This window comes from Colobus angolensis, unplaced genomic scaffold (genome assembly GCF_000951035.1).
Source record: "Colobus angolensis palliatus isolate OR3802 unplaced genomic scaffold, Cang.pa_1.0 Scaffold100, whole genome shotgun sequence".
NCBI classification, from domain to species: Eukaryota; Metazoa; Chordata; class Mammalia; order Primates; family Cercopithecidae; genus Colobus; species Colobus angolensis.
Genome location: NW_012110920.1, coordinates 7,819,295 through 7,846,201, shown reverse-complemented (window position 1 = coordinate 7,846,201; position 26,907 = coordinate 7,819,295). Strand labels below are relative to the sequence as shown.

Sequence of the window (26,907 nt, the reverse complement as noted above, 5' to 3'; positions counted from 1 at the left end):
TCCATTTTCATGCTGCCAATAAAGACATACCTGAGACTGGATAATTTATGAAAAAAAGTGGTTTAATGCACTCACAGTTCTGTGTGGCTGGGGAGGCCTCACAATCATGGTGGAAGGCAAAAGGCACGTCTTACATGGTGGCAGACAGGAGAGAAAACTTGTGCGGGGAAACTCCCATTTATAAAACCATCGTATCTCATGAGACTTATTCACTATCACAAGAACAACATGGGAAAGACCCACCCCAATGATTCAGTTACCCCCCACAGGGTCCCTCCCACAACACGTGGGAATTATGGGAGCTACAATTCAAGATGAGATTTGGGTGAGGACACAGCCAAACCGTATCACTACCCGTTTCTGCCCAGGCAGTGAGTTTCTTGGCTATGGTTTTTAAGTTACGGGAAATAATTTAAAAGTTAGTTGCCAGTTTCCATGCCAATATAAACTTTATCCTCACACCTACTCCATCAATATCACATTTGAAGAAGCAAAAGCAATGACAACAGTAAAGACCAAAAAAATTACATTAACAAAATTAGATGTGTTGCTCTTACATGGGCTGGATGAAATAGAATAAGGACTAAGTCTGGTTCTAAGGTCTTGTTCCCTACCCCCTCACACTCTCCCCTTGTCTACACTTACTCTTCAGCCCCTCCTCATCCATGAATAGCTTCATTCAAAATCACTAAATGTGTAGTCAGTATTTCAGCTAATACATCAAAGTTCTTAGTGTTTATGGATTTTAGAAATTCCTTTGAAGGCCTCTGTGCATGATGAGCTTCGTTGAAAGCATCTCTCTTCTGGACCCCAATATTGTTTGGCAATGATAAATTTTGAGTCAGTGCAATTAAAAGGCAGCAGTCTTTTAATTCAATTCAGGTTAGTGTTCTAGGTTACTGTCTTCATGACATGCTGTCCAATGTGTGTTAACTGTCATGACAGTTGACTCGAGGATGATTAACGGAAAGAGTATATAACATTGGGAGTCTCTATGTGCCAGCTCAGTATTCTGGATACTTTCACACAATATCTGATTTAATTCTGCCAACAACCCAGGGGGAAGTGAGCAGATGTTTCTCTTTTTATTAGATTGACAGAAACAGAGGGAAAAGAAGTAAAGTTATTTGCCTCTGATCACAGAGTTCTAAGCAGCTGAGCTGGAATTTGAACCCAGAAGAGTATAATTCTGAAGATCCCATCTTTCCTTCCTTATCGAGAGAAATGTTGTGTGTGCAGAAATCACCTATAGGGATTTGCTTGGCTTCCCTTAACATAGAAAGCAGAAAATTTAACTTGTGAGTTCCTTTTCTGCCTTTTTAGACTGTATTTGCTCTATCTCATTATTGACTTGGAAGTGAGAGAGTGTCTCTGGACCACTTTGAGTGCTCAGTGCCAATGTTGTATGTGTTAATGACACTCTCCTGCACCCTGCACAGCCAACAGCACAGTTACTTAATGAGCAGTTCATCCTAATCAAATGACTAATGGGGAATTAAGGATGATAAGACTGGAGATTTTGTTTTAAGGGAAATTCATATAAGAGTTATTTTCTTTTTTGGCAAAAGAGGGAACAAATTAAGTCTCCTTAAAATAAGCAGCAGTAAGGTGTAATCTTAATGGATATTGAATTTCAGGCACTATCTGGCTTAAAAGCAGATTGGAAAGGGCTTCTACTTTCTCAGTTTTTCCCATTGGCATCTATGAAATCTCAGGGTGGCAGGATAGTAGGAGTAGTAGAGTTGAAGAGAGGGGAGATAGAAAAAAACAGAGAGAGAGGGAGGGTGTTAAAGTCTATATTTGGAAAATATATAGTGGCTCTTAATAGGTAGTTACTTTTTCTTTTCAGTTTGCCTATCCTTATTCCAGAAAAAGTGATCAATGAATAATCCAGTTAGCCTTGGCTGTGAAGAGCAAGTCAAAACCAACATTTCTGTTCATACAGCTTGACAACATATTCTGAAATAAAAGAAGGAATTGCAGTAGAAGTTAGAGAATCATCGTACCACTCTTCTCAAAGTTCTTAGCAGTGAAAGTATCACCTGGGATCTTGTTAGAAATATATATTCTCTAGGGCCCACTCATGACCTATTAAATCTACTTTGGAGGTGAGACCCCAGAATGAGTTTAAAGGCTCTCCACATGATTCTGATGCACACTGAAGTTCGAGAATGGATGATTTAGTAGATACAGTGTGTGGCTGGAGTCAGACAGATCCTGGGTTCTGGCCTTGCTACATATTGCCTTATTTCTTTGATCTTGGACTTCAGTTTCCTTACCTGCTAAATAGTGACTATCTACCATGAGGTAGTAGTGTTATTTATCATTACTGTTTTGCTTTGAGCACTTATCTTTGCAGGTTTGGTAACCATTCTTCACTTTCATATGGGGAACATTGGGCCAAAGCCAGTAATTCCTGAAGCCTTTGCAAGTCATTGATATTGCTTTTGCTGTAATGGCTGGCTGAATGCACATGTTTCTATCTGATTACCCCTGAAACCCCACAAAAGCAACAGTAAAGGGGAGTCCTTTTTATAAGCATAAATCCATAAAGACAAAAAGAATGAGAGGAGAGACAACAGTAACACAAATCTGAAAGCTGGAAAGCAGTGATTGACTTGGTAGACCCCATAAAGCTGAACCCTAATGTAACACAAGGGAAATCTGAAAAATAATTTGATTTGCAAAAGAGGTCCCAAAAGATTTTCACCAGAACCCCTACTCAACTATTAGTGACAATAAGTACCTCTACAAGTGGAGGTGAAGGTGGAGCTAAGAAAAAGGGGGTGGGTTAAAAATTTGCTTAGCAAGTATTTAGGCCCACAGATGTCTTCCTTATTTTGTGCAGTTGGGTCATTGCACCTCCTGACATTCATGAAACCTGGTCTATTCTTTAGAGGTAGTCTCTGGACTGGGGGACAACAGGCACAGTGAAACAGAGGTACTATATGAAAATAAGAATTAAGGGAAACTTTGTACACTGAATATTGAAACCTTCAACCTTTCTCTCCCTCTCTTAATTGCTGAATATTGCCAGCATTCTTGACAGCAAATTGAGTCTTCTCTGAGCAGTCCAAAAGGACAATCCTAAAGTTGGTAGCATCATGGATTCTTCAACACAAACTCTAGCCAGGTCAGTCTACAGTGAATTCTCACAGTTGACAACGTCTACTCATTCACTTAAAGCTTTTAATCAGTTTTCTAGGGCCCCACTCTTAAATATGAGTGGATATCTAAAGATTACCATATATTTCTATGAAGAAAGGCAGACAAACATGCACATAAATAAATGAGGGAACAAAGACCAAACGAAGAGAAGTAAACTCAAAAATAGACCTATCATTGATATCCTTTGAGAAAACAGGAGAAGATACTACATCTAAGAAACAACAGAATGCAAAGGAACATTCAGACAATGAAAAAAATCTCATGGAAATTAAAAGTATAATATCAAATGAAAATTCAATAAAAAGAGCAGAAGCTGAAGAAATTTCTCATAAAGTGATAGAATTAGGAAGAGAGAAAAATAAAATAAAATTAATCTAGGAGTCCAACATCTGTATCACAGGAGGCCAGGGAAAAGAAAATATAGAAATGGAAGGGAAGAAATTATCAAATAATCCAAGAAAATTTTCTTGAAATGAAGGGCATACATTTCCAGATTGAAAAGGTTTAGCACAATGGATGAAAATGGAACCATAGCAAAAAGGTGCATTATTATGAATTTTCAGAACCTTGTAGAAAGAGTTTCTAGAGAGGAAAAAAAAACAGGTTATAATATGAAGGACAAGGGATCCTACTGGTTCTGACTTCTCAAATCCCAAGATAGGACTGGAGAAATGCCTCCAAAATTCAGAGAGAAATGATTTCCACTTTAGAATTCTACACCAAACTAAGCTATTAATTGAATATAAGAGTAGACATGTTAGGTCTCAAAAAACTTTGTTCCCATATATCCTTTTCCAGAAAGCTCTCAGAAGATGTCTTATTAAAAAGATGGAAAGGGATAAACCAAGAAAGAGGAAGACAGGAGATGCAGGAATAAGGGGCTCTAACCTAAATAAGTGAAGAAACGTCCTAGGTTGCTGATGAAGAGTGAGAACTAGAAATAAAATTCTAAGCCCCTTCACTGACTGAACAGACCTCCTCTTGGCCAAGGGGACTTCAGAGAAGCCTTGGAAACTGAGTTCCTAGTCATAATAGGATGAGAGGTTAAACATGCCTTATAACCCCTATCTCACCAAATGCCCTTAGTCTTTCTTCCCTAAGACTAAACAGAAACCAGCCCGTTTGAAAGACTCCACCACTGATAATCACTGATGCTGCTGCTCCCTTTTGTGGTTTTCACAAAACAGCTGAACTGCATTCCTTCCTGATAAGAGACCACTCACTACAGAATGGTTCTGGCTAGTCTGTGGAGGATGCACAGTGAGGGTTTTCATGTACTCTGCTTTACAAACGCCATCCTTGGTTCATGTTAATGCTGCCATTTTTTGAACATGGGTCCCATGGAGAGGCATGAAGCTCAGCTGTTCACATGCATGTTTCTCTTTTTATGAATATTCACGATCCCTCCTATAGCTTATTTAACATGTATATATTTGGCCTCCCCATTCACCATAAATCTTTGTCTTATTCTTCTCCCTCTTGAAGTGTCTGGTTCTGGCTTCTGGCTGAAGGCTATGCTTCCCAGCCTGTCAGAATAGCCCCCTGCAAGCTGCAATCCTTTTTGAGAAATAAAACTCTCCAAATTTATGAACCTTGTCATTTTAAGTTCACAGGAAAGAGTCACACAACTGGCAATGGCACAGTTCAGAAGCTTCCAGGAAAAATTTAAGAAAATGAAATTGATAAAGATACGTGTTTTGGCTACACCCGCCTCCCCCCTCCCCCACCCACCAAATTCCACACAGCTATTTCTAATTAAGGGCTGGATAATACCATCTTTTTTCTTTCTTTCTTTCTGGATAGGAACCCGAGCTCTCGCTGTGATATAGTATAAACTGTAAACCACTCAAATATGAAAGAAACCTCTTCTTCTCCAAATCAGCATTTGCCTTGAGGTTGGGGGAGGTCTCCTTACTTTCTCAAAACAGAAAGACTCAAAGAATCCACATTTGGAGCCATCCATAACACCTTGTGCCCTGGGAGGTTCATGCTGGCTTTTTTACTCTCCTGACAGTGGCATTACAATATCTCTCCCTTCCTCTCCACATCACATTCATATATCTATTCAGGTGACAACTGGACTTACATGTCTTCTCTCCCACTTAGGTTTTTAGTATTTAAGGTCTAATGCTTTATATATAAGATACCAATATAAATTAAATGTTACGTGCATGAAAAACATGTAATCCCCCTTCATATAAAATTAGGGGCTGGGCATGGTAGCTCACACCTGTAATTCCAGCACTTTGAGAGGCTGAGGTGGGAGGACTGCTTGAGGCCAGGAGTTTGAGACCAGCCTGGGCAACACTGTGAGAACATGTCGCTGTTTTTTTTAAAAAGGAAAATAAATTAAGGAAGGGGCATTAAGAGGAGAATTATCAACCTTTAGTGTAATAATATTTCATAATAGTAATCATAATTGAGCAAGGGCCTCCTGAGGACCCCTAACCTTCCAGAATGCCTCAGAAGCAACCTAGAACAAGAGCAGCCCTGAGCTGTAAATGATGGTTGTACATCCCTGCTTGATGTCTGACCTGCTGCCTGATTCTCCCAGATCATGGATAAGAGAGTTATTCTTACTATATCGATTTGGTGTAACTATTGTTTTAGGCTCAAGATTAAATTAATTTTCTGGCAGCCATTCTAAAAGAGGCATGTATACTCTTTGCCTGTGACCCCTGGTTCATTGTGAATCAGAAAACAGCTGAAGCAGGACTGCCCACATAGGCTTGTTCAGTTAGAGTCAGACTGACTGGAAAAAGACAACTAACCCATCTCCTGGGAGGATGGTTAGTTCTGACAACACTTCATGCACTATTGGCATGGAGGAGGCAGAACCTTCAACTGCATTGTTATGAGGCTATCTATGAGCTTAGAAGAGCTAGTGTCTGCTTTTTGTCTGGCTCCTTTTGTTCAGATTGACACCAGTCCCTGGTACTTTTCCAGAGAACTCTTTGATCCTTGTTTACAACTCTCTTTTGGTGGATTTGTGTCCTTAGTCCTTCCCTTATCTCTAGATCCATGCATTTCTCTCTTATTTTTTTGCCTCCCATAGTGTGTCAGCTAACCCTGAATAAGATTGTTTGGAAGAAATGGTTGTGGTACATCCATACAAGGAAGGAACTATTGATACATGCAGCAACTTGGATGATTTTGATGAGTGAAAAAGACAATCTCAAAGGGTCACATACTTTGTGATTCCATTTCTATAACATTATTATTATTATTTGAGACAGAGTTGCTTCGTTACCCACCCAAGCTGGAGTGTAGTGGCACAATGTCAGCTCACGCAACATCTACCTCTCCCAGGTTCAAGTGATTCTTATGCCTCAGCCTCCCAAGTAGTTGGGACTACAAGGTGTGTGTCACCATGCCTGGCTGAACTTTTTTTTTTTGGTATTTTTAGTAGCAACAGGGCTTTACCATGTTGACCAGGCTGGTCTTAAACTCCTGGCCTCAAGTGATCTGCCCGCCTTGGCCTCCCAAAGTGCTGGGATTACAGGCATGAGCCACTGTGCCTGGCTTTTATAACATTCTTAAAATGACATAATTATAATAAAGGAGAAAAAGTTGTGATTGCTGGGGGAAGCATGCCCATAAAGGGGAAGCACAAGGAGATCTCTGTGGTGATGAAAGAATTCTGTATTTTGAATGTAGTGCTGGTTACATGAATCTACACATATGATAAAATGACACAGAAGTATACATATACTTTAGAGCAATGTCAGTCTGTTCTTGATATTGTGCTGTAGTCATGTAAGATGAGAGAAACTGGGTGAAGGGTACACAGAATTTTTCTGTACCATCTTGGCAACTTCTTGTAATTTTTTTTTTTTTTTTGAGACGGAGTCTTGTTTTGTCACCCAGGCTGGAGTGTAGTGGCGTAATGTTGGCTCACTGCAACCTCTGCCTCCTGGGTTCAAGTGATTCTCCTACCTCAGCCTCCCAAATAACTGGGACTACAGGTGTGCACGCCCATGCCCAGCTAATTTATATATATATATTTTTTTTTAGTAGAGATGGGGTTTCACCATGTTGGCCAGGCTGGTCTTGAGCTCCTGACCTCAGGTGATCTGCCTCCCTCAGCCTCCCAAAGCTTCTTGTAAATTTCTAATTATTTCAAGTAAAATGTTTGCTTTTCTTATTTAAAAAGAAAAATGAACTATTATTAAACAATACATGAAATAACATGGATGAATCCCAAAATATGCTGAATCAAATAAACCAGTCAAAGAAGAGTAAAAAAGAAAAAAATATAAATACAATGAGCTACATCAAAGCTAAAAACTTTTATGCTGTAAATAATACCACAAAAAAGTGAAAAGACAACCCATGTGATATGAGAAAGTATTTGCAAATCATTTATCTAAAAAGGGATTTGTATCCAGATTATATAAAAGATTCTTACAACTCAACAATTTAAAAAACCAATTGAAAAATGGGCAAAGATTTGGTTTCTCCAAAGAAGATATATAAATGACCAATAAGCACATGAAAAGAAGCTTAACATCATTGGCTGTTATGGAAATGCAAATCAAAACCACAATGAGATGGCAAGTCATACTCATTAGAAAGAAAAAGACACAATAACAAATGTTAATGAGGATATTGAGACACTGGCTCTCATATACTGCTGGCAGGAATGTAAAGTGGTGCAGTTACTTTCGAAATCAATTCTGCAATTTCTCCAACATGTTGAACATAGTAACCATATGACCCAGCAATTTCACTCCTAGGTACAGAAACAAAAGAATTGAAAATATGTTCATATAAAAACTTGCACAGGAGCCGGCTGGGAGCGGTGACTCATGCCTATAATACCAGCACTTTGGGAGGCTGAGGCGGGCAGATCACGAGGTCAGAAGATCGAGACCATCCTGGCTAACACAGTGAGACCCTGTCTCTACTAAAAAATACAAAAAATTAGCTGGGCGTGGTGGCGGGCGCCTATAGTCCCAGCTACTCGGGAGGCTGAGGCAGGAGAATGTGTGAACCTGGGAGGTGGAGTTTGCAGTGAGCCGAGATCGCACCACTGCACTCTAGCCTGGGGGACAGAGTGAGACTCAGTCTAACAACAACAACAACAACAACTTGCACATGAATGTTTATAATAGCCAAAAAGCTGACACAACCCAAATGCCCATGAACTGATGAATGGGTAAATGAAATGTGGAATATCCACACAATAGAGTGGTGTTCAAATTAAAAAGGAATGAAGTACTGATACACGCTGCAGCATGGGATGAAGCTGGAAAACATTATGTTAAGTGAAAGAAGCTAGTCATGGAAGGCCGCATGTTGTATGATTTTAACTTATATGGAAATCTGTAAAGATAGAAAGTAAGTTAGCAGTTGTCTAGGGCAAGAGACTTGGGAGGAAATGGAGAATGATTGGTAATGGGTATGGGATTTCTTTTGGGAGGAATATATTCTAAACTTAGATTGTGGTGATAGTTGCACAACTCTGTAAATATACTAAAGACCATTGAATTTTGTGGTTTAAATGGATACATTTTATGGTGTATGAATTATATCTTAATAAAGATGTTAAAAGGAGTACATACTGTATGATTCTATCTCTATAAAATTCTAGAAAATGAAGGTTAATCTGTGGTGCCAGAGGAGAGATCAGTGGTTGTTTGGGGATGGCAGGTGGAAAGCAGGTAGGGATGGGAGAGAGGGATTACAAAGAGGCTTGACAAAGCTTTTGTTGGTGATGGATATGTTCACTGTTTTGATTGTGGTGATGGTGTTATTGGTGTACATATGTCAAAACATAGCAAATTATATACTTTAAGCATGTACGGTTTATTATATATCAATAATAACTCATCTTTTAAAAAGCCAGAGCAAAAATGTGTGAAATTTGACAAATATCTATTAAGTACTGGTATAGTGTTAGATCCTAGAGATACAATGGCAAGGAAAAGAAGGGTTCAGCCTTCAAGCAGCTCACGCTGTCAGGGAACAGGCAAAGAAAGAAGCAGATGATTGCAAAATGGTGTCATATGAGTTTTGTAGAAATATGCCTGGTAAATCATGGTCACACTTGTGGTGACAGATGGAGGGCAGAAGGTGTTTAGGAAGACTTCCTGGAAGCAGTAGCTCTTGAGCTCAGCATTGAGCTATGGAAGTTAGAGGTAGAAGGTGGGATTTTGTAATAACAGAATAATCCTTCTTCCTAATGCAAATGTAGGGGGAGCTGTAGTAGCACATAGTACATACCTGTTATGTCTCAAAAGTGACTTGATTTTATTCTTACCATATTAAAGCTATGTTTTTCCTCAGGAGCCACATCACAGTGAAGCAGATCATTGCACTAACAATAAGTGCAAAACAAGGATATAACATCCTTCACTGCCCTCTGCAGACTTGCTATTATTTATTTATTTGTGATTATTTAAGGCCTGTCATTCCTGCTCTGTTTTTAGCTCTGTGAGGATCAGGTCTGACTGTTTATTTACCATCCTGTCCTTGGCAGGTAGCATAATGCTTGGCACATAGCAGAGCTTGATAAAGATCATTCACCAATGGGTTTGGATTTTGACTGGTATGGAGCACATAGGCACACATTTGACTAGTGATCTCAGGCATGGCTCAAACTTTTTATGACAGAAGGTATAAAATGAAGCAGTACAACTCACCCGCACCCCTGAAACCCACTGCCTAGCCCCCACTGCTGTGTCTTAGTTCTGTCCCCAGCCATACCAGCTCCCATCCACCCTAACCCTGCCTCCCACAGGTTTCTCCTAGTAGCTTGGTGTTAGGAGGCTCTTTCTTTGCATCCATGTCCCAGAAGCTCCAGGTGTGAGGGTCTCCTGAGAATAGTCAGGGCAGTCTGCACTGGGGGCGGGAGGGGGAGGCAGCTCTGGCCATTGGCCTACTCTGAGCAAGCTGAGCTTTCTGGAACCCTGGCTTAGGGACCACTCACATGTTATTTCTTCTCCTGCTCCTCCTCCTCACCTCTAGCACTTCTCTATGCCACCATCTTCGGGAATGTGACGACCATTTTCCAACAGATGTATGCCAACACCAACAGATACCATGAGATGCTCAACAGTGTTCGGGACTTCCTGAAGCTCTACCAGGTGCCAAAAGGATTGAGTGAGCGAGTCATGGATTATATCGTGTCCACTTGGTCCATGTCCAGAGGCATTGACACAGAGAAGGTAAGGGGGGTGAGGAGCTCAGGGAAACCATTTGTCTCTTGCTTTCCCTAGGGGTGTTGAGGCTTGCCTAGGACAGTGGATCTCAGATCTGGCTATGCTCAGAATTCACTTGGGTACTTTGGGATTCCAGATCCTACTTCCAGAGGTTTTGTTTACTTCTAGATCAGCCTTACTCCAAGACCAACAATCAAAAATCATTATTTAAGAAATTAGAAAAGCAGGGTGTATTTCCTGGAGAGAGAGGAGCTGGAAGTTTAACTGTCCAGGGTAGAATTTCCCAAACTTGGATGATGATAAGAATCAGGGCCATGACTAGAGAAGGGAGATCAGTATTGCCAATTTTCTTTTTACCCAGACTTGAAGATAGCACAGCAGTGTTACTGATCTTGTCTTCATTCAAACTTTCGGTATTTTGTTCATCATGGATTTTTTTGCATTAACCTTGATTTAAAAAAAATAGCATTAAACTATGATTTGTCTTGATTACTGACTTTTTTGGCATTCCCTTAATTTTATGTGTCCAAGGCTGTTGCCTCACTTAGCTCACCCTCATCTTGACCCTGATAAGAATCCCATGATGTCAGGCCAGATGCAGCAGCTCATGCCTGTAATCCCAGCACTTTGGGAGGCCGAGTCAGGTGGATCACTTGAGGTCAGGAGTTTGAGACCACCCTGGCAACATGGGGAAACCCCATCTCTACTAAAAATACAAAAAATTAACTGGGCATGGTGGCATGCGCCTGTAGTTCCAACTATTCAGGAGGCTGAGGCAGGAGCATCACTTGAACCCAGGAGGCAGAGGCTGCAGTGAGCCAAGATAATGCCACTGCACTCTAGCCTGGGCAACAGAGCGAGACTGTCTCAAAGAAAGAATCCCATGATGTCATCATTAAAAACAATCCCAGCCCCCATCCCAGATCTGTGGAATGAGAAGTCGGGGGAGGTGAGGGAGCATTTTTAATAAGTGCCTTTAAAAACTATCCCAGCCTTCAGCGGATCTATGGAATGAGAACTTCGGGGAAGTGAGAGAGCATTTTTTTTTAAGGAGTTACTCTTTTTTTTTTTAAATTATACTTTAAGTTCTGGGGTACATGTGCAGAACGTGCAGGTTTGTTACACAGGTGTACATGTGCCATGAATTTTTAACAGGTGCCCAGGTAACCCTGTTCACCAGACAAGTCCAGGAAACAGTGATCAAGAGTTTGTGCCTTCATCAATTGACTTGACCAGAACATCAATTAGGCATCTCTCTGGTTATTTGTTTTCCCGCCTGTAAAATGGAGAGGGTGATCGATTCCTATTGTTCTCTAACAGTTGTATTATTCTAGATGCATTTCAATAGAGTAATGAAAATTTGGTGGTACTGGAAATAATAGAGAAAACATACAGTGGACTTCCTATTATTCACTTATGAATTTTCTTTAAAAAAGATTTAATCTCAGATCTATTGAGATTAAATCCATTCTCAATGAGATTTGTTCTCTGCTTCTCAGTCTTTATCAAGTCTGTTTTTTATCACCAGTCTGTAAGTACTCAGGGCATACTGATTCTTTCGACTATTAGAATGAGGAAAACAGAAAGATAACACGATTGCAAAAATACCTAATGACACATTGCAAACCAAATTCAGCTGGCTTTGGGATCAGCTACTTATGTTCCTAGTCTTCCTTCATTAGAATTGTCAGTTGAGAGTTGACAGTTTAAAAGGAAAAATTGAACTGAATTTAATCCTCAATTTGAACATTACTTTGGTTTTGCTGACTATTTGCCGTGATAACCATAACACCACTACTACAACCTCAGCTACCATTTATTGAACACGCATTAAGAACAGATATTTGTTTTGCTTCTTCTATATGTCTGGTCTTGCACTAGTGTCTCACTTAGCCTCCAGAGCAACCCTGTTATCCCTATTGAAGGGAATAAGCACAAGAGGCCCGATTCATTTTACTAACTGCCCCTGGTCACAGAATAAAGAATGGCAAAGCCAGGATTTGAACACCATTTTGTCTGACTTCAAAGCTTGTGCTTTTCCTACTATTACTTAAAAAAATTTAAAACATGCACTAGAGAGAAGGAGGATGAGTCCCAACAGAGTCATTCTAACTTCTTGGATGGGCAGGGCATCAGCTGGAGCTGAACTTAGTGGCTGCCTTTGCCAACCACCTGCCCCAACTACGCCTGTTGTTTCTGCTGTGTTCTCTCAACAATGCCTGTAGGTTCTGTGGGTTCCTGGCAGCTGATGGAGCAGAAAGGAACTTTGATCTCTCTGCCCTAGGGCTCCTTTTCCCAGGCACCAGGATGCCTTTGTAAGTCTGGTTGTCTGGAAAGAAGCCCTTCCCCACCCTCGCTGTAGGGCTGGCTGGGTGGCTGCCCATGGGAGACAGCACCGTCAGCATTTGCCCTCTCTTACTCTCCCTGCAGATCTGTCCTGCAGATCTGCCCTCACTTTCCGGAAGGGCTTTGGGATTTACCCCAGCTCCTGGTCCATATGGAAGAGGGAATAGCCGTGGACCCAGCTCACTCTGGAGCCCAGTCTGTCCTGGGCTGGCTGCTCCTCTGGGCAGGAGCTTGTGGCAGGCAGCTGCTGGGGAGAGAACAAGTCCTGTCGTCCTATACCTCTCCACATCTGCCCCTCCCCTCCAATCTAAGTCAGAATGGTCAGTGATAACCAGGGAGCCAGGGCATGTGGGTGGTAGTGCTGGGATACCCCAGTTTTACCAGCTATTGGCTGGTGACTTTGAACACATCGCTTGTCTCTCTCCAAGTCTGTTTTTATGTCTGTACACATGGAAACATGATCTTTTTTTTTTTTTTTTTTTTTTTTGAGACAGAGTCTCGCTCTGTCGCCCGGACTGGAGTGCAGTGGCCGGATCTCAGCTCACTGCAAGCTCCGCCTCCCGGGTTTACGCCATTCTCCTGCCTCAGCCTCCCGAGTAGCTGGGACTACAGGCGCCCGCCACCTCGCCCGGCTAGTTTTTGTATTTTTAGTAGAGACGGGGTTTCACCGTGTTAGCCAGGATGGTCTCGATCTCCTGACCTCGTGATCCGCCCGTCTCGGCCTCCCAAAGTGCTGGGATTACAGGCTTGAGCCACCGCGCCCGGCCGGAAACATGATCTTTAAGACTAGGTGACCTCTAAAGCCCTTTTGGCTATGACCTTCTGGACTTCAAAGCCTCCCTGAAATTGCTGCTGCTGCTGCTGCTGCTGTGATGACAACATCAAAAATGAGAGCTCACAGGCATTGAACACTTGTATGTGTCAGGCATTATACCAGGATGTTCCACACAACAGCTCATGGAATCCTCAGAAGAATTCTATAGGAAATTTCAAAAAAATGAAGACATGGGGAGAGGAGCTAACTATTGCCTCACATTCATGCATCTAGTGAGTGCTGAGGCTGGGACTTGAATCCAGTTCTGCCTGATCCTAACACCTCTTCTCTTACTCAGGACTCCTGTCCTGCCTAGCCTGGAGGAGATTCCACATTGACATCTCCCTTTAGCCTTTGAGACCTTCAAGGAAGAGTAAGGATGGTCTCTTCTCAAAACCTAGCAGTATGAAAGGTGGCCAGAGCCGGGGAGGGTGGCTGTGGGGTCTCAGAGTTGAGACCTCCCCACTCCACTCAGAGAAAGGAGTTCCAGACACCCCACCCACCTCAGTGTGGAGCCAATAGATGGGAAGAATGATGGAAATGACTGATGGCTGTGACAGTTTGCAATTTCTCCCCTCCAGGTTCCCTCACCTGCTCTCACTGTACTCTCTGTTGGCTCTGGGAACAGTGCCCACAATAAAACATTGTCTCCATGCCAAGGCCTCATTCACTAGCAGCTTCTTCCAGGGAAAGAGTAAAGTCTAGCCCAGGGGAAACCACATGTTTAAAGGTGAACTCACCTGGAGAATAAGTCTTGGTTCCAGACTACTGGGCACAGTTTTGACATGGCATGTGAGTGCTCCCCATTATCTAGTGATCTGCTCAGAGAGCAGAGGAACTAAATTAAATCTGCATTTCTGCAGGAGTCTTGTTTTGAATGAGCCTTATAGAAGTAAGTCCTTAGCAAGTGCTCCGCCCAAGCATTGGCATTCTGAATTTTCCTCTCTGCCTTGGTCTGTCCTGTGTCTGTACTCCCAGAGGGCATGCTCACTTGCTGGGCATCCTGCAATCCCAGATCAAGAATGCAGAGGTACACAGGGCAAGGGCATGTGCTTACTGAATCCCCTACTGGGGCCAGGCTTTGTCCCAGGCTGAGTACTGGTAGATATAATTTCATTTAATCTCACAAGTCAGTGTTAACAGTCTGCATTTGATAGGAGAAATGAAAGTGTCACCTGGAGGGGAAGGAGCTGGGATTTCAACTCTTTGACCTCTTTCCACTGCTGTACCTCCAAGGAGAGCACAGGGGCACCTGAGGGGGTGGGGATATAAGTGAAGCCATCAGGGGTGAGGTGAGGTTTGAGCTGGACTTTGAAGGAGGCTGCAAGTCTTCCAACTTTGGGGATGAGCAGCAGATACAGTGACAAATGGCTTGTGCTAAGGCAGAGAAGCAGGGGTGGGAAAGTACCCAGAACCTCAAGGAAAACGTCATCACTGAACATATTTGATTTTATGCCCCTAGCTTTGCTCATAAGCTAGGATGGGAGAATGGATTATTTTAGAAACACTTCTGATTTCTCTGGAAAAGTTTGCTTGAAGGTGTCCATACTTAATGCTTGCTATGTAAGGGGCCATGCAATGTTTTATTGCAAACATTAAGTCCAGAGAAATATTTTTCCCTCTAGAAAAACCTGTAAATTTTTAATTTTTTCAGAAGATGAGAACTGCATAGCCTCCTCCAGTTTTCATTTTGCTTGAATTCCAAGATGCTGCCGAGATGTTGATAATAAAATTGCAAGCCTTTTTTGGGGGGGCAGCTGCCTAGTATAGGAATTGGTTGGGATCTAAACCAGGCTCTGATGTCAAGCTACCTAGTTTGAAACCCCAGCTGTGCCATTTCCTGGCAATTTTGGGCAAGTTATTTATCTTCCTTGTGCCTCAGTTTTCTCATTGTAAAATGATATAATAATAACACTTATACAGTTTATGGGAGGATTAAATTAGCAAATGCACGTAACAGTTTAAAATGTAAAATCACAACCCTGTTCAACTTTGCCTATCCTTCTTTCCTTTTTTTATTGTTTAAGCACTTACCACTAAATTTTATTTATTTTGCTTATTTGTCTCCTCCCATTAGATGGTAACTTATATGAGGGCAGGGAGTTTTGTCTTTTTTTATTTTTGTTTTTTTACTGCTTCATCCTCAGAGCCTAGGATGATGCCTGGCAAACCATAATGTGTTTGATAAGTATTAAATGAATGAATGATTCTAAAGTGCTTAGCAACACCTGCCACTCAGTAAGTGCTTAGTAAATGTTACTTTATATCTGTAGTTAAATAACACCCTATATTCAGCCCATCAGCAAATCATGTCCGTTCTACGTTAAAAATCTTTTCTAAATTTAACTGCTCCTCCCTGGCTCTCCTGCCAGCATTCCAGTCAAAGCTTCCCTCACCTCTCACCTGGACAGCTGCAGGAGGGACCTAACTAGATTCCTTGACTAGGCTCTTGACACCCTATAGTCAGCACTCTCTAACACCACTCTGTAGCTTCAGTGATCTTCTTCAGATGTAAGTCAGGTCATGACATTCTCCTGCTCAAAAATCCTCCGATATTTCTCTATCATACTCGGAGTAAATCCCAAGGCTTATTATACCTGAAAGTCTCTTGTACTTCGTGTTGTCTTTGATCCTTATCTCCTGCCCCTTTGCTCTCACTCCTTTTGGCCATTGCTCAGGCTCTCTTAGGGCCTTTGTGTTTGCTATCTTGCTGGGATGTTCTTCACATGGCTCACTCTGGCACTTAGGCAGGAGTCAGCTTAACTGTCACCTTCCGGGCCGGGGGCGGTGGCTCACGCTTGTAATCCCAGCACTTTGGGAGGCTGAGGTGGGTGGATTGCGAGGTCAGGAGATCAAGACCATCCTGTCTAACACAATAAAACCTCATCTCTACTAAAAGAACAAAAAATTAGCTGGGCATGGTGGCGGGCACCCGTAGTCCCAGCTACTCAGGAGGCTGAGGCAGGAGAATGGCGTGAACCTGGGAGGCGGAGCTTGCAGTGAGCTGAGATGATGCCACTGCCCTCCAGCCTGGGTGACAGAGTGAGACTGTCTCGGAAAAAAAAAAAAAAAGTCACCTTCCCAGAGAAGTCTTCTCTGACCACTAGTCTACAAGAGTCCTACTTACTCCCAGTGCTGACTCTCAGACCTCTGTCCTGAACATTCAGCACAGATTTTTTTTTTTAGAAACTATCTGTCTCATCTATAAGAATATAAACTCCATAAGGACAGGAACGTTGGTTAGAAGAGTGTAGTCTGGTGTAGTGGATGTTGCTCCTCCCCCTGAAGTGCTGAAGGCCACAGTGAGGACCCTCACACTGTTTTTTTCTGTGCCTGGCTAGGTCCTGCAGATCTGCCCCAAGGACATGAGAGCTGACATCTGCGTGCACCTGAACCGCAAGGTTTTCAAGGAGCACCCGGCCTTCCGGCTGGCCAGTGATGGCTGCCTCCGGGCACTGGCTATGGAGTTCCAGACGGTGCATTGTGCCCCAGGGGATCTCATCTACCATGCAGGAGAGAGCGTTGACAGCCTCTGCTTTGTGGTTTCTGGCTCCCTGGAGGTGATCCAAGATGATGAGGTGGTTGCCATCCTAGGTAGGTGTTGGCTTTGCTGGACGAGCAAAGGTACCTGGGGTTGGCTTAGCTACTGGGCAGCTCAATGCCACTGCTGCCTTCAGGTAGAGATTGCTTCATAGAGCAGGGCCAATTGCTAATATTAACTTATCTATCCTACAAACAAACAGCAAGAGTCTGTTTGGCACAAAGCCAGTCGCTGTTTGATGTCTGGAGTATTTCAATAAGAAAAATGGGTTTTATCCTCAAGGGGCTCCCAGTCTAGTGTAGGAGATGAACAAATAAGCAGACGTTCACAGTACAATGGGAGGCACATCTAACCCAGTATTCAAGTGGGAAGGCTTCCTGTACCTATGCTAAAACTTAAAAATTGAGAATGAGTTAGCATGGAGAAGAGAAGGGATGACGTATTCTAAATGTGTCACATCCTTTCAGAGGGAGAAATTCATGACTCACTTGGGGAACTACAAATTATCTAGTGTGGCTGGAGCACAAGAGAGGACATGGTAAGATATCAGACTAGGGAGGGAGCGAAGCACTAGGCAGATCGTGGCAGACTCTGGAAGCCACATTAGGTGACTGGGATTATTTGGGGGAGCCAATGAAGAGCTGAAAGCAGGGGAGAGGCATGATGAGATTTGTACTTTAGAAAGATGACAGTAGTTGCAGCTTGGGGAGTGGATTGAATGGGGAAGGCTGAGGTAAGGAGCCTCATGCCAGGTGGGAGGCATGTTATCTAGAGGCAAGTTGATGGTGGCCTGAACTAATACTGTGGCAAGCAGATGGAGAGAAACAGATGGAGTTGAGATATTCAAGAAGTAGAATCACTGGAACCCAATGACAGATTTGCTGTGGCGGGGAAGGAGGAGTCAATGAGGACTATAGGTTTTCTCACATGGATAACAGGGAAGCTGGTATGCCATCTACAGCAATAGAGAATGTGGGAGGAGGAGCAGGGACGTGGGGGAATGTGTTGGTAATCAGGACATTGAGCATCAGTAGCTTTTAGGAAATGTGTCTGGTTTTCTGAGCTAGCCAGAGAACAGCTCTTTATTGGTGGCATATCTCTAAGGGGGCAAGCCATCATCATAATAATAGCTATCACTTATGGTCATTTGACACACAGCATTTGACACACAGATACTCATTTCACCCTTACAGTAACCCTATGAAATGGTTTTATTGTCCCCATTTTGTAGATGAGACAATTAAAGTTCAAAGAGGTTAAGGAAATTTCCTCATGGCTGATGAAGTTCATGAAGCCAGCATTCCAGAGTCCCTCTGACTCCAGAACCTCTGCTTCAATCCAAAATGGATTACAAAATGTAATACTGCAATTCTGATGATAACTTTTTTTTTTTGAGTCGGAATCTTGGCTCTGTTGCCCAGGCTGGAGTGCGGTGGTGCAATCTCGGCTCACTGCAAGCTCTACCTCCTGGGTTCACGCCATTCTCCTGCCTCAGCCTCCCAAGTAGCTGGGACTACAGGCACCTGCCACCATGCCCAGCTAATTTTTTTGTTTTGTTTTGTTTTATTTTGATTTTAGTAGAGATGGGGTTTTACCATGTTAGCCAGGATGGTCTCGATCTCCTGACCTTGTGATCTGCCCGCCTTGGCCTCCCAAAGTGCTGAAATTACAGGCATGAGCCACCACGCCTGGCCTCTGATGATAATTAATGTAGTATGCTGGCCCATTAAGTTGCCAGGTACTGGTAGAGATTGTAAACATGTGTTTTATCTTTTACAAATGATTTATTAGAAAACTGAGGCCGGAGGAGATTAAGTTAAGCTGAAGTTAGAATTGAGATTCAAACTACATAGAGACATTAGATAGTGTTATTTTAAAAAAGAAAGAAAGAAAAAGAAAAGCCCCAACTTTGTTCCTGCTTGACTTTGGAGCACACAATATGTAGCTTCCTTCTTGTTTTTTTGGCCCTAAGCCAAATGGCTCTCTTGATTACATTTTGCTTAGGTTAACCCAAGGATGATATATGTTCCTTCAGCATACATTGGCAGATGGTCAGAGGGAGAGTGGGATAGAAATTGGGTGGGGTGGTCGGGTGCAGTGGCTCATGCCTATCATCCCAGCACTTTGGGAGTCTGAGACAGATGGATCTCTTGGATCCAGGAATTTAAGACCAGCCTGGGCACTATGGCAAAACCCTGTGTTCACAAAAAATACAAAAATTAGGTGGGCATGGTGGTATATGCTTGTGGTCCCAACTACTCAGGAGGCTTAGGTGGGAGGATCAGAAGCGAAGGTTACAGTGAGACATGATCACATTGCTGCACTCTGGCCTGAGGCCTGAGTGACAGAAGGAGACCCTGTCTCAACAAACAAACAACAACAACAACAACAACAACAAAAAACAAGCAAAAAGAAATTGGGTGGGGAATGGAGGCTGAAACTGTTTGCCAAAATAAGTGTTCTAGATTCCATGGTATCCATTGAACTCTGCAGACCAGAGTTACTCTGTGCCTTGCCCCCTTTTCACAGAGAAGCGAGATTCAACTGTGTATACATAGGACTCATGAAGGTAAAAACCATTGCTTTAGTATGTCTGATATGAAGGAGCATTTTTCTCTACCTTTAATACTCATCAGTTTCCTTGATAAAAAGGAATTTCTTTTATTTATTTATTTATTTATTTATTATACTTTAAGTTCTAGCATGCATGATAAAGAGGAATTTCCACTGGTGGTCATAGCCATGTTTTTATGTTTGCCTGGCTGAGATGAGCACCTATTAACTAGCGAGCAATCCTTTACGTTTGACCTTTGACTTAACCCTTTGATAAGGGCATCTTTCACTCATCTTCCCACTGATAACTTACCATATGCCTTTCCATGCTCAGGGCATCCTTCGTGACTCACCACACACAGCTACATTTCTAGGAGTTGGTTTGAACACCTAGACTTAGGCATAGAGGCATGACGGAGCTGAAGAGGGGTGGGGGGAGATAAACAGCTTCCTAGCCCCTTCTCATTTCCTTTCATCCTGGGCTTCTTGTGAGGAAGAAACCAGGGCTTGATTTATTGTTGAATTACTTGACCTTGTTGACTGCGTCTCTAAATCTGGCCCTCTACTTTGGGCCTTCCCGGGCATTCTGCCTGCTCTAGTTAGCAATGTGGACAGGATCTCTGAAATAGCTCGGCAGCTTTGGATTCAAAGTGGTTGTTGCCTTCAAGCTGTCTACACTAGAAAAAGCTTCTCCACTTTGTCTCTAGGAGCCAGACTGGGTCTGAAAAGTAGGTCCAAACTCAATATTCTAAATACCTTATCAGATTTCAAGGGGCTCTTATTCTCTAAAAGGTCAAGACAAATCCTTCGAGTCAACCTGAGCTCTGGACAAAGAGGCATAAGTGACTCTAAGCTGTTGACTCCCTGGAAACTTAAATTTAGAGTTTTGTTCTTGTTTTTTTTATGTTTAGCACATCTTTGGTCAATGGACTGAAATCAGTTTGTTCTTGCAAGGGAGTTAGGCATCAAATGGGCATTATAACTTTATTGTCTGTTTATGCCCTTCAATACAATCCAACCAAAATGCATTGAACACCTGCTATCTGCTAGGCACTGTCATAGGGGTGGGGATATAGCAGTGGACCAAACATTAGTCCAGCCTCCTACAAGTGGAGGGGGCTGACAGTGGAAAGACAGCCATCACTCTGCATGATTAGCATTGCCATGGAGAGAATGCAGGTATTATAGAGGATCATTGGATGAGCAATTATTGAGCAGCTACTGTATATCCAGTGCTTTAAAGAGGACAGAAAATATCCAAGTATTTCTTAGTTATCACAAGCAAGAGGTTTTAGAAAAAAACGCCAGAGCTCATCCATCTCGTTATCTTGCTCTTTGTTCTGTTATTATCAGTTCACTCATTTACATTCTGCTAATTTGCCTCCTCCTTCCAGTTCTAATATTCCACTCACATTCTCTGTTTAATTTTAGCACAGATGCCAAGAACAAAGAAAAGGGCCAGTACTCATAACTAAGTTTGTTTAGTTTGTGTTAAAAATAAAGCCCTTCAAAGGAAAGTCTTTTAAAGAAGAGTGTTTTCCAAACTTTTGTGACTGGAACCTGCCATACGAAATGTATATTATGTTGCAAATGAATACATATACAAATACACACACAGTTATACACAGAATTTGATACTTCTCTTGCTATGTGAGTTGCAACCTGGTATTTTCTATTAGATAATGTTCTCTTTCATTAAAAAAATGACCATCATGACCCACTAAATTGTTTTCCTGACCTGATCACAGTCTGCAGTTTAAAACGTGGTCCCACAAATCTAGATGATATTCTCTGAGGACAGAGAACATATCAGAAATCTCTTATGATCTCCTGTCCCTTTACTCTTCTCTCTGCCTTAATTTTGCATGAAATCCTTATATCTTTTTGGAATTCCCTTAGAAATCACTTAATGGCTTCTCAAATCTAGTTTCTTGGCTCCTTGAAATAAATTTGAGATTTTCACATGTGCATTTTATTTATTAGATTTTAAAAAGTAATTTAATTTTTTATAGATAACAGTATTAAAAGGTAGAGATACCATTTTCCCCCATGCAAGCAGTACTAGTAGCATCTGCATATAAGTTGTTATCGTGGTGTTCTGTGTTACTGTGTGACTCAGCAACATAGATGTGTCATGGACTAGCATCTGGGCTCTGCATAAGTGTGTTAAGTATCTCCCTGCATTTCTATCTTATAAGTGCAGTATTTATATGATCTCCTTTCACTGCGATTTAGTGTCCCCTTAGTAATGTTTGTGGGTTTTGCATTTTAATACTGAATTTGTATTTTCTTTATGGATCATCTTGTGTTTTTCTGTTTTGTGGATTTTTTTTTTTCCTTGGGGCAAACAGAAGTATTTTGGTCAGGTTGCATCAAGCAGTAAAAAGAATCCTGAAGCTAGAGATTTAACTCTAGTCCTGGTTCTGCTATAACTCCTTGCAGGAGTTGCCACTAGCTGGTTAAGAGTCTTCAAAGGCCTCCTGTGTTTCTGCCGAGCCTATCACGCTGCCTCAATTGCATGTTTACTCCACACTCTCCTGTGAGCCCCAGACTCTTTGATTTCATATCTCTGGCACCTAGCACACGGAAAGCACCAGAGGCTATTTTCTGAATGGAATGCAATTGAAAGGAAGGCAGAGGTTAGGCTGTGAAGAGCCCCACAGTCCAGAGTAAGACTATCTTATGGGGATAAGGACCCAGAGAGAGTTTTAGAAAGGGGGTTGACAGGAAGATTTGGGTTCCACAAATACAGAGACATGGAGACTAGCAGAGAGGCTCAGGAAAAATGGTGAGCCCATGAATAAGGAAGTAGAAGGAGAGCCAGAATCTACAGACATCAGGGGAGGGAGAACCTCCGGGAAGTGGGAGGTGAGGACAGGGAATAGTTTCCGGAAGTGACTGGAGAAGTCAACAGGGCCAGAGGAGGAGGAAGTGAAGGAGGAAAGAAGATGGGTCTATTTTGTTCAGTTTGCAGTGTCTTTTTGGAACAGGTCCAGGTATGGCTTTCGACGACAGGAAACTCTCTTCTTGATTTGTGGATGGGCCAAAGTCTGCCAAGAAATGGGAAGAGCCGTGGGGAAGATTGATGAGCAGGCCCTGGTTCACGTGGCACAGATCTTTCTTGCAGTCCTGTCACTATTGAGTTAGGACTTATATGTACATAAAGGCATAAATGCTTGTTCATGGATGAAATCTTCTTTATTTTATTTACTTATTTATTTTTAGAAGGACACCTCCTTGTCACAGTTCCTAATTTGGAAGGTACTCTCTTTTTTGCTTAGTTAGCTTCCTTGAGTCCATTGACCTTATTTGGATATTACTGCAGCATCTATTTATTTAGCAATCACCAGAGCATAACATGGTCTTAATCTCTTTAGGGGTACAGAGAAAAACCTTGTCTTGCAGGAATGTTCCATTACATGTGGTGAGACAAATGCATGGCTAGTGGCAATAAGTAATGTGGGTACCTTTTTCTATAGACTTCTTGCAGTGAGCAGGGAAATGCTCATGCAGGAGGTAGAAGTTGAATTGGGCTTGGAAGGACAAGTAGGAGTTTTGTAGTCTGAGTCTGAAAGTGGAAAGTACAGCACGGGCCTCCAGAGGTATTAGAGAATACATGGAAATGCATGTGGCATGTTCAGGTACCAACGTGAGCAAAGCAGACTGAGCAGCATTTCCATGAGGCCAGTGGTTCTCAACTATAGTGAACACAAAACTCAGCTGGGAAACTTGTTCATCATGCCAAGCCCCATTTGTTCCCCACAGGTTCTGAATCTATAGCCCTAGCCCCAGAGGTGATTCCATGCATGTGGTTGGAGGACCGCGCTTTGAGAAACATTGCTTTAGGCAGTTACTGCTTGATGTTTTTTGTGGAACGGGATGAGATGATGAACGTGGGGAAGCAACTAAGGCAGGGATGCACTGGGTAGGAGACCTTTTATTAGATTAACCTAAACCACATGAAATGATCAATTCTCCACTTTTTTGACGTACCACATGGTAGGATCAACTTCCCAGTGATCTGTATAAGAGGCCTAGAGTAGCAGCTCTGTGAGGATGGAGTCAAGGTTTGGACAGGTGAGGTAGGGCATTCTAAATAGAAAAGACGATGTGAGCTGAGGCCTAGGGAAGGAAAGTGTTGGGGGTGTTTCATAACCACAAGACAGTTACTTGAGCTGTAGCTGAGAGCCCCATGGGGCAGCAGTGGGCTATGGGGCTGGGGAGGCATATCAGGGCTAGTCTATGAGATGAGTTTAAAGGTCAGCATGAGGAACTCAGCAGTGGAAACCACTGAAGGTGGTGAGTAAAGCATGGCACTATTACAGCTGTGATTTGTAAAGATTAATGGATTGAACAGAGAGACCAGGAGGCTGTTAGGTAACTATGGCTTATAGCAGAAGTAAGGAGTGTTAAGATGCAGGCAGTAAAAATGGAGACAGGAGTAGGGCTGCCAAATACAATACCACATGCCCAGTTTAATTTGAATTTCATGTAAACAATACATAGTTTCTTTTTTTTTTTTTTTTTTTTTTTTTTGAGACGGAGTCTTGCTCTGTCGCCCGGGCTGGAGTGCAGTGGCCAGATCTCAGCTCACTGCAAGCTCCGCCTCCCGGGTTTATGCCATTCTCCTGCCTCAGCCTCCCGAGTAGCTGGGACTACAGGCGCCCGCCACCTCGCCCGGCTAGTTTTTTGTATTTTTTAGTAGAGACAGGGTTTCACCGTGTTGGCCAGGATGGTCTCGATCTCCTGACCTCGTGATCCGCCCGTCTCGGCCTCCCAAAGTGCTGGGATTACAGGCTTGAGCCACCGCGCCCAGCCCCACATAGTTTCTAGTATAAATTTTATCCAGATGTTTCATGAGATATGCTTATGAGTGAAATTATTCATTTATTTGAAATTCTATTTTAACTGGGTATCTTGTATTTTTATTTGCTAAATCTGCCAACCATAGTTGGGAGAGAAAGGTGGATAAAACATCGTGAAGCAGAGTCTGTAAGGTTGTAAGTAGGATATGGGAAGCAAAGAGAGGGAAGCAAGAGAAGCAGTTCTGATGAGTGGGAAATGGGGGCATCAGTGGTAGAAGATCAAGTCAGGAGGAAATGGTGGTGAGAAAGAAAGTGGTGAGCTTCATTTTGACCTGTTACACTGTTGCATTTAATGGCCAATAGGGTATCAAAGTGGAGAGTCCAGCAGTGACTTGGACCCTGTGGGTCTGGAATCAGGAAAAGAAACCAGGGGTCAAGACAGAAATTTGGGATTTAGAGGAAGAAATATGAAATGCATATTTTAAAAAGACACAGATAGAACATAGGAATATTTTTCTAAATGACCAAGTATTTCAGAGCATTTGAAAGGAATTGGGAAAGCCAGGTGTGGTGGTTTGTGCCCATGGCCCCAGCTACTCAGGAGGATGAGGATCACTTGAGCCTAGGACTTTGAGGCTGTAGTGCACCGTGATCACACTGGTGAAGAGCTACTGCACTCCAGCCTAGGCAACATAGCAAGACCCTGTCTCTTAAAAAAGAAAGAAAGAAATGGGAGTGTAGCCATTCACAATACTCACAAGAAATTTTAAACAATACTAGAAATAAGCAAAGTAAGAAAAATACAGTTCTTAAATGCATCTGATCTCAGTTATGTGAGGGAAACACATTCATAGATAAAAGCCCATAGGTGTTTTCACCAACGTGTTACAGTGCATGTCTTGTTTGCGAGGCTTTAGGATATTTTAATTTTTAAAACATATTTGTCTTTCAAGTTGTCTTTAAAAGAATATATGCTACTTTCTAAATGTGGGGAAAAATTTTGTTTTAATTTTCAAGGGGATATTGAGAAAGTCAACATTACTTCAAATTTCACATTTGTTGGTTATTAGGATATAATTTGGAAGAATGATATTATTTTTCATATAGATGTCATGACAGCATTTTTTTTTTTTTTACCAATTCAATCAGAAAAAAAGTGGCATTTATTTTTGCATCTAGTAGCCAGCCCCTCCCTCTAAGGGTTCTTGAAAAGGAGGATGGCCAGGCAATGAAGACAGAATGGCTTATCTGACAAAGATCTAAAGCAACAACAAAAGCAACAATAACTTTCTATAAACCCTCATTATTTTAGAGGATTGGAGAAGCTAAATCCTTCACAGAGATGCTTCCCAAGATTCTTGTGAGCTGAGTATGGAGAGGAGGGGGTCCCCAAGCACTGCCATCACTGTGGTGCATTGCTCCACAGTGCTCCAGGGACTTGAAGTTGCTAGGTAAATATTGCTGCCACTTGCCATATAATAATGTTGTTTGCTCATGCTTAGCACAGAGGGAGGAGGCTATGTGTAAGTGTCACCCTAAACACTCCAACCAAGCATTAATACTCATACAGCTGTTCCATCATCTGAAGAGATTAAACTAAGTCTGTACTTTTAGAAAGAAGCTATAATATGAATAATCTAGAACTTCAGAAATACAAAACCACTTGTATCATGTAATGCACACATTATCTGATTGAGAGAGGGTGGAGGCGGAGACCAGGTCTCTTTCCTAATTCTGTGTTTGCTTAAGTAATTTTAAAAATTGGTTTACAGTCCCCGAAGACACTGGCAGTTAGGAAGTGGATTGATCTTTCTAAAGGAAATTTTCATAACTTTATAGTGTCTAGACAGAGGGATTGGTTGAATCATAAATTATAGTAAATTAAGGCAGTTGTTATGATAATGATATGAAGAAGTTTTACTGGCATGCAAAATGTTTCAAATATAACTTTAAGTGGGATAAAAGCAGAATATATAGCTATATATATAGTAACCTTAACTAGATCAAAATGCATATATGAGTAAAAGAAAGATGGAAAGTATACCAAAATGTTAACTGAAGTATTCTGGACAGTAGACTTATTTGTAATTTTTATTGTCTATTTTTCAACATATTTCAGTTATTTTCTATAACTCACTTATATTCTTTTATAAATAATCAGAAGGGGAAAAAGCAAAGTTCTCATCCATAGCAATCTTGGAAAGTTATCACCTGCTTTCAGTGGAAGATTTGTGTTCTGTTTGCTTGGTGGAGAGATTTGGCTAATTTAATTTTATCTAATCGCAGTAATGAAGAACAGAAGGAGAATTGTCATGAAGTTTCCAAACCATTGCTTTAACTTAACCATTTATGGCTGAGTCCCTATTCAGACAGAGATGCCAGCCTTGTTTTCTCATGATCAGCATAGTCCCCACAAGGAAAGCTGATGACCCATATTTGGGTGACGTTTTAATACTTTTAGGGACAGCATTTATATCACAGAGTAATTTCTCTTTTTTTTTATACTTTAAGTTCTAG

General features: G+C 42.0%; 1 protein-coding gene across 2 annotated transcripts in view; it reads left to right on the top strand.

Annotated features, from left to right (window-relative positions):
* KCNH1 (potassium channel, voltage gated eag related subfamily H, member 1) overlaps nt 1–26,907 on the top strand; it is a 457,455-nt gene that overhangs the window by 311,103 nt on the left and 119,445 nt on the right. For both annotated transcript variants that reach the window (XM_011938344.1, XM_011938336.1), the window contains exons 8-9: nt 10,138–10,337; nt 16,833–17,085. In XM_011938344.1, the coding sequence (XP_011793734.1) occupies nt 10,138–10,337; nt 16,833–17,085 (453 nt within the window). The remainder of the gene's footprint in view (nt 1–10,137; nt 10,338–16,832; nt 17,086–26,907) is intronic.